General features: G+C 69.8%; 1 protein-coding gene and 1 pseudogene across 1 annotated transcript; both read left to right on the plus strand.

Moving 5' to 3' along the window:
* The first annotated feature begins 127 nt into the window (after positions 1-127).
* On the plus strand, positions 128-3,055 carry LOC115917436 (annotated as a pseudogene).
* A 1,828-nt stretch (positions 3,056-4,883) lies between these two features.
* On the plus strand, positions 4,884-10,103 carry LOC115900979. Its single transcript, XM_030943223.1, is given in 7 exon segments — positions 4,884-5,020; positions 6,458-7,091; positions 8,073-8,303; positions 8,813-9,394; positions 9,396-9,512; positions 9,515-9,759; positions 9,837-10,103. Coding segments are annotated over 6 exon segments (1,980 nt in total). The 5' UTR covers positions 4,884-5,020; positions 6,458-6,553.
* Positions 10,104-10,420: the final 317 nt, after the last annotated feature.

Consider the following 10,420-nt stretch of genomic DNA (forward strand, 5'->3'; position numbering starts at 1 on the left):
ACGCGCGCTCCCGCCGCCGGTAGCGGGGCCGCGCGAGGGGGGGCGGCGGCGGCGGCACCGGGCGGGACCGAGCGGGACCGAGCGGGCGGGAGGGACGGGGACTGGTGCGGCAACGCCACCGCGGCCCACCGGGGTTCGGCGGCCCCGCCACCGGCCCCGCGGGTGTCGCCGACGCCGCGTCCCGCCGCCCGGCCGCGCGTCGTCATCCCGGTGCGGCATCACTCAGGCACCGCCATCCCTCGCGCTGCTGAGGCCTCGGCGGGAGCAGTACCGGGAGCAGCTGCCGCCGCGTTTCCCGACGACCGGGACGGTGCCGGTGCCATGAAAGAGGACCGCCAGCATCCCGTCGATCTGGGTGAGGCGCCGGGGCCATCCCATCACTGCTCCTCGCACTGCCGGTCGTGGCCTGGCCCGAGGGAGACCGGCACTCACCGGGTTGATACCGGGAGCAGGAGGTCACGGAGTGGCTCTGGGATCACCACGGGACCACACCGGCTGCCTGTACCCATCACCACGGGCAGCCCACCCTAGCCTGTTGTGACCGATGTCATCTCTGGTGGCATGCCCTTTGGCACAGCCAGTGGCATCACCGGCTGTCCCTCCTCTTGTCTCTGTGACAGGTTACGCCATCACCAAACCCGACATCCTGGCCGAGGTGGAGCGAGGGGACGAGGGGGTGGCGGCGGCAGCGGGGCGCTACGGGGAGCGCCAGAGCCCCCGGCCACACGCGGCACCCGCCGGGCCCTCGCAGGGTGAGCGGGACACGGGGACGGGCGGGATCGGGGCCAGGTGGCACCGGGAGCAGGAGTCGGGCACCGGCCCGGATCCTGCCGAGCCGGGGGCTTGGGCCGCTCCCCAACGCGCTCCTGTGTCCGCAGGGGACTGGCAGGGGAAGGAGGTGAAGAGCGAGGACGGGGTGTCCCCACCGCCCCGCTCGCCCCCGTCCCGCCACGCCGGCCCCGCCGATTTCCTCATCCCGCTGCGGGACCGGGGCTGCAGCTACTGCGGCGTCCTCGAGCCGGAGCCGAATCCCGGTGCCGGTAACGGGGCGTTCATCGCCGCACCCCCCGCCTTCGAGAGCCGCCGCTGCCGGCCCGGGGAGCCGCCGCTGGATTGTGCCGAGTGCGGCCGAGGAGGCATCGGGCAGAAGCCGGATCTGGTGCGGCACCGGCTGGGGCGCGGCGCGGAGCTCGGCTACGCCTGCGGCCGCTGCGGGAGAGGCCTCGCCGAACCGGCGGGGCTGGGGGCCACGGGCAGCCCCCACGCCCGGGCCCTGCACCGGGCGCTGCCCGGGCACGGCGGAGGGAGGCACGGCGGCGGCGCCGCGGAAGGAGCGGAAGGAGCTGTCGCTGACCGAGAAGGTGCGCGTGCTGGAGATGCTGGAGGGCCCCAAGGTGTCACAGAGCGAGCTGGCCAAGCGCTTGGGGTGTCGCAGCCCCAGATCTGCCGCATCATCAAGAACAAGGAGCGCATCCTGAGCGAGTGGCACCGCGAACGGCGACCCCGGAGCGCAAGCGCAAGCGGGAGGGGAAGGACGCGGGCGCTGGAGGCCGCACTGCTGCGCTGGGTGGAGGGTGCCCACGCTGCCGAGCTGCCCGTGGCCGCCCGCTGCTGCAGCTCAGGGCCCGGCACCCGGCCCGGCCCGAGCCCGGGCCCAGCGGCGGCTGGCTGGCTCGCCTGGGCGCCGCCACGGCAAGAAGCCGCCGGCGGAGAAAGGGGACGCGGAGCAGCCCACGGCGGAGCACTGGGCCGGCACGGTGCTGCCCGGGCTCCTCCGCAGCTACGTGCCCGCCGAGATCTTCGCCTGCGGGGAGACGGCGGTGCCGCTGCCGGCCGGCGCCCCCCGTAACGGCGAGCGCCGGCGCGCGGCTGACGCTGCTGCTGCGCCAACGCCAGCGGCTCGGAGAAGGTGCCGCTGCGGGCGGTGGGGACAGCCCCCGGCCGCGCTGCCTGCGCGGGCGTCAACCTGGAGCAGATGCCGTGGAGCTACCGCGCCGGCGGCCCGCCGGCCTGAGCGCCCGCTCTTCGCCGAGTGGCTGCGGGGAGTTCAACGAGGGATGCGGCGGCGGGGCAAGAGCGTCCTCCTCCTCCTGGCCAAGCACGAGGCGCACCCCTACCTCCAGCTGTCCAACGTCAGGATGGTTTCATCCCGCCGGCCGCCGCCCTGGCCCAGCCCCTGGACCGCGGCATCGCCGGCGACCTCAAGGGCCACTACCGGCGCCGTTTGCTGCGGCGGCTGCCGGCGGGCGCTGGCGCGGGCCAGCCCAGCCTGCTGGATGTGCTGCACATGCTGGCGCAGGCCTGGGGCGACGTCCACCCGGGGCTCATCGCCGCGCTGCTTCAGCGCCCGCCGGCTTCACCCCGACGCCGCACCGGCACGGGCGTGGCCTGACCTCCGCCCCCGGCCTGCTTCGGCCGGCAGCGGCCGCAGCGACGGGGGACGCGCGGAGCGGGACGGGGAACGAGGGCACGGCGGAGGGCGAGGACGCGGGCGAGCTGGCGGCCGTGCCGCCCTGCCCCTCGGAACGGGAGGTCTGGAGGAGCCTGGCCACGCTGCGGCGGTACCTGGAGTGCCAGGCTACCTCGCCGGACCTCTTCCAGGCCTTCTACGAGCTGGAGGACGCCGTGCACATGGTGTCAGCCGGCGCAGGGCGAGCCTTCCTCGGGGACAGCCCTCCTCAGCACTGACCGGGCAGCCACCCGTGCCCGTGAGAGGGGCCGGTGCTCGCTGGGGCTGTCCCCGGCCCGGCCCGGCCGCTGTTCCCTGCAGATGTGCTGTGGGGTTTGCAGTGGCAGTGCTGGGGACACAAAGCTGCTGCCAGAACCTTCTCCCAGGGAGTGGCTGCTGCAGCCAGCAGGGAACGATGTGGAGCTGCTGCCAGCGGGGATTTGCCCTGAGCGGGGTAGTTGTGACTGCCGTCGGGGGTGTGGGTGGTGCTGGGGTGTCCCCTGCTGGGGACAGCAGCTCCTTCCCACGGGGGAATCGGGTGCCTCCGGCTGCTGTCACCACGTGGTGCCTGGAGGATTGTTACGGGCATTAAAGAGTTGGAATTCAGCAAAGCGAAGCACGGGTGGTTTCATTCTGCTGCCACATCTGCTGGGAGAGGGGCAGAGCTCCCCGGGGCTTCCCGGAGCAGCGGGGCCACCCCAAACCCCCCTTCCCCTCCTGGGGACACGGTGGTCCCCACAGCCAGCCCGAGCTGTGCCATCCCCACCCGGGTACCAGGGCCATGGCAGCACCTGCAGGCAGTGAGGACCTGGCTGATCACCCTGTCCTGGCTGTGCCAGCCTTGGTGGCACCCTGGGGTCCCCGCAGAGCCCCCCGTGTGCTCTGTGCACCCTGTCCCCACAGCGGGGTCCCTGAGGTCCATGTCTCTGCTGGACCTCAGAGGGTCAGGGGCAGCTGGAGGCCACCAGGCAGGGACAGAGGTGTCCCCACAGGCCCCGGGGGTACAGGGATGGAGGCCACAGGGGGATCCCCGCACGGATACAGGGTCACAGGTGGGCATGAAGCACCCGAGGGAGGGGGGTGCAGCAGGCGGGACCCCCACAGGGATGCACAGCTACAGCTGGGAAAGGGGGGGACACAGGGGTTCCTGCACCGGGGGTCCCCACGGGAACACCGTCACGGGGGTACATGGGGTGCACGGGGGTGGGACCCCCGTGGGGTGCACCTTCCCGGGGGTGCAGGGATGGGGTCATGGCGGGATCCCCACGGGACACAGCCCCACAGGGGTACCCGCGGCGCCCTCGGGAGTGGGGTACAGGGGTGTATCACCCGAGGGGGGACCCCCACAGGGATACATCCGCGGTGGGTACCCGCTGTCCCCTTCCTTAGGGTGGAATGCAGGGATGTCTCCTCCCACGGGGATGTCCGGTCCCGGTGTGATGTCCGGTGCCAGTGTGATGTCCCTCCCGGTGGCCTCTCCGGTCCCGGTGGGCTTTTCCCTCCCAGTGGGCTGTCCCCTTTCACGGGGATGTCCCCTCCCGCAGAGATGTCCCGGTGGGCTGTCCCTCCTGGTGAGATGTCCCCTCCCGGTGTGCTGTCCGGTCCCGGTGTGCTGTCCCTTTGTGCTGTCCCTCCCGGGGCTGCCTCCTCCCTCTGCGCTGTCCCCTCCCGGGGCTGTCACGGTTCTCTGTCCCCTCCCGGTTCTCTGTCCCCTCCCGGGGCTGTCCCGGTTCTCTGTCCCCTCCCGGTTCTCTGTCCCCTCCCGGTTCGCTGTCCCCTCCCGGGGCTGTCCGGTCCCGGTTTGCTGTCCCGCTGTGCTGTCCCCGTGTGCTGTCCCCTCCCGGTCCGCTGTCCCCTCCCGGGGCTGTCCCCTCCCGGTTCGCTGTCCCCTCCCGGGGCTGTCCCGGTTCACTGTCCCCTCCCGGTTCACTGTCCCCTCCCGGTCCGCTGTCCCGTCCCGGTCCCGGTTCTCTGTCCCCTCCCGGTTCTCTGTCCCCTCCCGGTTCACTGTCCCCTCCCGGTCCGCTGCCCCTCCCGGGGCTGTCCCGGTCCGCTCGTCCCCTCCCGGTTCACTGTCCCCTCCCGGTTCACTGTCCCCTCCCGGTCCGCTGTCCCCTCCCGGGGCTGTCCCGGTTCGCTGTCCCGGTTCTCTGTCCCCTCCCGGTTCACTGTCCCTCCCGGGGCTGTCCCGGTTCACTGTCCCCTCCCGGTCCGCTGTCCCCTCCCGGGGCTGTCCCGGTTCACTGTCCCCTCCCGGTTCTCTGTCCCCTCCCGGTTCTCTGTCCCCTCCCGGTTCTCTGTCCCCTCCCGGTTCGCTGTCCCCTCCCGGTCCGCTGTCCCCTCCCGGGGCTGTCCCCGCGCGGTCCCGCCCCCGGCGGTTCGCGGCGGTGCCGCCAGGGGGAGCCCGCGGCCGCGGTGTCGCGCAGGGCCCTCGCCGGCGCTCGGAGGAAATGAAGGCGAGTTCCGCCGAGGCGGGAGCCATTACCCGCCGCCGGACCTGAGCCCCCCCTCCCGCCGCCGCCGGGGCCCCGCTCCGCGCCCCCCGCGCCCCGCACGCCCGTCCCGGCGCAGGTAAGCGCTGCCCCGGGGCCGGGGGCCCGGCGGGCCGGGGGCAGCGGCGGGGTCGCGGCCGGTGCCTGCCCCGCGCACCCGCCCGCGGTGGGATCCCGAATGGGGGGTCCGCGGGGCAGGCCCCGGCCCGGCCGCTTTGTCCCCGGTGAGAGAGCGCGAACAAAGCCGGGGCAGGGCAGCGAGCGGCCCCCCCGGGCCCGGCAAAGGGCGCCCCGAGGCCGCGGGTGCGGGCGCTGCCGGGGGGCCCCGGGGATGGGGAGGGGGCTCGGGGCACGGCAGGGCCGGCGGGGGCTCCGCGGGGCTGCGGGCTCTGCTCGAGGCTGCTGCGCTGCTCCTGGCGTTTGCTGCGGGTCCGGGGCGCGATGGGAGGCTGGGCTGGGCACGGTGGTCTTTGCTGTGGTCCCGTGGTGCTCGTGGCAGCTTGAGGTGTGCACACCTGGTCCAGGTGTGCACCATGGCCAAGGGCTTCTTCGTGGCCTTGGAGCACTCGCTACGGCCAAGGTTTTTGATGTGGTCCCAAGTTCTTGTCGAGGAGTTCGGGGCGTTCACTGTGGCCACGGTGTTTACCATGGCCGAGGTCTTTGCCGTGGCCCCAGGGTGCTCACTGGGAGCTCCAGGTGTGCACTGTGGCCGAGGTCTTTGCTGTGTCCACGAGGTCCTCGCTGGGAGCTTGGGGTGTTCCCTGTAGTCAAGGTCTTTTCTGTGGCTCCTCACTCCTCATGGGCTCTTCAGGTGTTTATCATGGCCAAGGTCTTCATTATGGCCTTGCGACACTTGCCATGGCCTGGTCATTGTCCTGGTGCCAGGGTGCTCCCTGCAAGCTTGAGCTGCTCACCGTGGCCAAGGCCTTTCATGATGCCTTTGCCATGGCCTTGGCTCTCACTGTGGCCATGGGTTTCACCATGACTCCAAGGTCCTCAGCAGGACCTTGAGGTGCTCACTGGGTTCTTGACGCTCCCACCATGGCCAAGACCCTTGCCAAGGCCTGCTTCTTGGCCAAGGTCTTCACCATGGCCTTGAGGTGCTCACTGTGGCCAAGGCCCCTGGACCTGTCCTTTAGGTCCTGGTCGGTGCTGTGACCCCGAGGCCCTGGCTGGGAACTTCAAGTGCTCATCATGCCCAAGACTTTCCCCCATCATGGCCGGCATTGCCGTGAGCCCCTTGCCGTGGCCTTGAGGTGTCCCCATCACCCTCAGCCTGGCCCTGAGGTGCTCTGAGGCACCCTGTGAGGCAGCTCTGTGGCCCCAGGGCAGGTGCCGTGCCCGAGGCTCACCACCACCCCTCACCGTGGTGCTGACGCTCAGCACAGCCACATCCCCGTCCGTGGCACCCTGGGGGCTCTCCCGGGTGCCTCTGGCTGGAGAGAGCCGGGGGGCCCTCGCCGTCCCCCCGCGCTGCCACCAGCCACCGCTGCCCTTTCCTTTTCTCCCCTCCCAGGTGCCCTCGAGCCGGGCGAGGCGATGCGGTGCGCCCGTGCCGCGTGCTGTGCCGAAGCGGCTCTTTAGATCCTCCCCGGCCCAAGCCTCCCCTGCCATGGATGCCTCCGGGGCTCTTGCTTCGGCTCCCTCCTCCGCGGCTCCCTCGGGCTCCCGCAGCCCCATGTTCCCCCCAGGAGCCGACAGAGAGGAGTGGGGACCGAGGTTCAATTGTGCCCCTTCCACCTCTGCCGCAGCCTCGCAGGCGATGCCAGCGTCTGGCCGGAAGAGGAAGGCCAACTTCTCCAATGACGAGACCGAGACGCTGGTCTGGAATGTGGTCCGGCATTTCAGCGCCCTGTACGGGTCCGAGGCCCTGCGGGCTCACCCCGTGCGGCGGAAGCAGCTCTGGACCCAAATCCAAAGCCGCGTCAACTTCCTGGGCTACACCGAGCGCTCCATCGACGACCTCAAGCACAAGTGGCGCGACCTGCGGCTGGACGTCAAGAAGAAAATCACCTCCAAGAAGCACCTGCCCATGAACCGCGCCGGGGGGCCGCTCCACAAGCCGCGCCTCACGCCCCTGGAGAAGATGGTGGCTTCCACCTTCCTGCAGGCCAGCCACGACTCGGAGCCCGAGATCATCCTGGACCCAGGTGGGTGGTGGCGGTTCTGCGGGCGCTGGCTGTGCTCCCTGAGGGATGTCCAGCCGTGCTGGTGTTCTCAGCTGGCTGTTGTGTGTTGTGGGAAGGGGCTCTGGGGTTTGTCTTGGGGTTGCAGCGTCCACCAAAGTCACAGTCCTGTTGTACCCAAGTGTCAGCCACCAGGGTAGGGAACTGAGTGTGCTGGGATTAGAAATTCTCCGTGGATATAACCTGGGATCAGCGAATCATAGAAATCCCAGAGTGGTTTGGGTTGGAAGGGACCTTAAAGCTCATCCTGTTCTACCCTGTGCCATGGGGAGGGACACCTCCCACTATCCCAGGGTGCTCCAAGCCCCATCCAGCCTGGTGTTGGACACTTCCAGAGATCCAGGGGCAGCCCCAGCTTCTCTGGGAAAACTCTGCCAGATCAACAGTATTCATAGGAACACCTCAAGCTTTGCAGGAGTGGGTCTTTTTTGTTCTTCTTTCTTCTTTTCTTTAATTTGATGCTTTCAGTGGCCTCTCTGGTTTCACTGGGGGCGTCATAGGCTCTGTCCATGTGGCCCAGACTTGGCTGTCATGTGCCAAGCACAGGGCTCTAGGCTGAGGGAAGAAATCCTGTGTAATGGCATGAAGATGTGCCAGGGGAGGGTCAGGCTGGAGATCAGGGAAAGGCTCTTCCCCCAGAGGGTGCTGGGCACTGCCCAGGCTCCCCAGGGAAATGTCACAGCTCCAACCCTGCCAGAGCTCCAGGAGCATTTGGGCAGCACTGTCAGGGACGCACAGGGTGGGATTTTGGGGTGTCTGTGCAGGATCAATGATCCCTGTGGGTCCCTCCCAGCTCAGGTTATTCCCCAACCCCACAATTCTCTGTCACTAGGGGCTGTCAGCCCCAGGGGGCTCAGGATGGCACTGGGGCAGGTGAGGCTGAGCAATGGTGCGGGATGGCCTTGTGGGAGCATCTGTACCTGGGGGCCACAATGTCCCCGCCAGCTGAGGCCACATCCTCTGTGTCCCACAGATCTGTTCTTCCCCGGCGTGCGTCCAAGCAGCCCTTCATGCACCTGCAGCCCGGCGTGAGCCACCCCAGCATCTACATCGACACCAACGGGCAGCCCTCGGCCCTGCCCGACGTGGAGGGCTCGGCCGCGCCGCGCCTGCCGGGACAGAGCCCCGACCCCGCCGGCGGCTGCGAGTACCGAGCAGACGGGCAGGGCGGCTCCGGTACGGCGGGAGCCTGCACGGGCTGCGGGTGCCGGGAGCAGGGCGGGATGGGGATCCGCTGGGTCAGGATGGAGATCCGCTCGGAGTGGGGTTTGGATGGAGATGCTCTGGGTCAGGGTGGAGATCCGCTGGCAAGTGTGGCATCTGGATGGAGATCCTCTGGCAGCAGGGTTTGGGTGAAGATGCCGTGGCAGTGGGGTTCTGGATGGGGATCTGCTGGGAGTGGAGTCAGGATGGAGATCCTCTGACTCAGGATGGAGATTCACTGGGTCAGGATGGAAATCCCCTGGGTTAGGATGGTGATCCACTGGATCAGGATGGAGATCTGCTGGGTCAAGATGGAGAGCCTCTGACTCAGAATGGAGATCCCCTGGGTCAGGATGGAGATCTGCTGGGTCGGGATGGAGATCTACTGGATCGGGATGGAGATCCACTGGGACCCACATGCCGGGGAGGGCCTGGGGCCAGGGCAGTGCTGTGGCTCACTGGAGGTTTCTCTTCTCTCCCAGCCGAGTCGGGACCGGAGCTGCGCACTCCAGACGCGTCGGCCATCTCCCCGTCCCTGCGAAACGAGTCCCTGGTCTCCTACGCCTCCATGTCGGAGGAGGAGGAACGGGAAGGCCGGGAGGTGGAGAGGGGCCACGGTGGGGCCGCGGGGATGCAGCCGGGGCCCGAGGCCCCCATGTCAGCGGAGGAGGACATGAAACTGTCCCGCCAGGCCATGCTGATCCGCCGGTGCAGCTCCCAGGGCTCCGTCACTTCCCTGCCCGAGGACTCCCTCAACCCCGCGGACGCTCACTCGGACTGGGGGCACGAGGGCGTGTCCGACCTGCCCGCCCTGGGCCGCGGGCTCGACTCGGCGCATCCCGAGGAGCAGGCGGGCGGCCCGGGCCCGGAGATGGGCGCCTTGCCCAGGGTACTGATGGGGCCCACCTGGGAGAAGGCTCCGGCGGAGGAGGAGCCCCCGGCCCGCTCCCCGCTGCACGGCGCCCTGACCGAGGAGTCGCTGCCCTCCTCCGCCTCCCCGCCCGGAGACGCCCCGGCCGCCGCCCGGCCCGCCCGCGGGCTGGGCTGCTCCCCGCCTGCGCGAGGACCGCCGCGAGAGCTGGAGGACTAGCATCCATCACCTGCTCGACCTGGAGGAGCAGTGGGACCAGCTGTACCACCAGGAGCTGGCCATGTGGCAGGAGGAACGGGCCACCCAGCGCGAGGACGGGCCCGCGACCGGGAGCTGCAGTTCCGCCTGCTCGGCGTCCTCACGGACATCCGCGGCGAGCTGCGCTACCTGCGCCAGGAAGCGCGCCGCCGCCCGCCAGAGCCCGGCCCCGCCGCCCCGAGCCCGCCCGCGGCCCCAGCCCGCTCCTCGAGCAGCCCAAAGCCGAGCCCAGCTTCCCCGAGCCGCCCGGCGGGGCGCCGCCTGGGCAGACACCGCCGTGCCCAGCCGGAGCCCTTTTCGGCAACCGCGGCCGGGGCCGGCGCCCCTGGCGGCCGCGGCTCCCGCTTCCCGACACAGACGCCTCTTCCCGCCAACAGCTAGGGACGGGCGGGAGCCGCTCCGCCACGGACACCGAGTGCCCGCGGCCGCCCCGGGGACGGCGTGGCGGTGACGCGGCGGCACCCGGACGGATCCCCGAGAAGGGGCGGAGGGCGCGGGCGGCCGGGCGCTGCCCCGGCGGGCTCCGAGCGCTCGGGGCGGGTCCCCGCGGGTCTGAGGCACGGCAGCACCCCGAGGTGACGCCGCCGGGCCCGCGGGGGACGCGTGTGACAGCGCGGCCTGGCCTGACGGCGCCAGTCCAGTAGGATTTACTACCTGTCGGGGGGTGGGAGTTAGAAACACTTAGTCGCTGACGTGCGAACATTTTATGCAAATCATTTAATGACCTAATTTGCATATAACCATAAAACTTCTGTTAAAAAAAAAAGCCTCCAAAAAAACCCAGAAACGATGGTTTTGTGTGTGATCTCTGTGTGGGGGCGGGAGCTGGGCCGGGGGGTCGTTTGTCCCATGGCTCTGCAGCCCTGGATGGGGACAAGGCCATGGGACAAATGAGCTTCACCCCATTCCTTTGGGGCAGCCCAGCGCTGTGGGATCAGGGCTGGGGAACAGGAGCTCTGGT

This window comes from Camarhynchus parvulus, chromosome 2 (genome assembly GCF_901933205.1).
Source record: "Camarhynchus parvulus chromosome 2, STF_HiC, whole genome shotgun sequence".
Classification (NCBI taxonomy): Eukaryota; Metazoa; Chordata; class Aves; order Passeriformes; family Thraupidae; genus Camarhynchus; species Camarhynchus parvulus.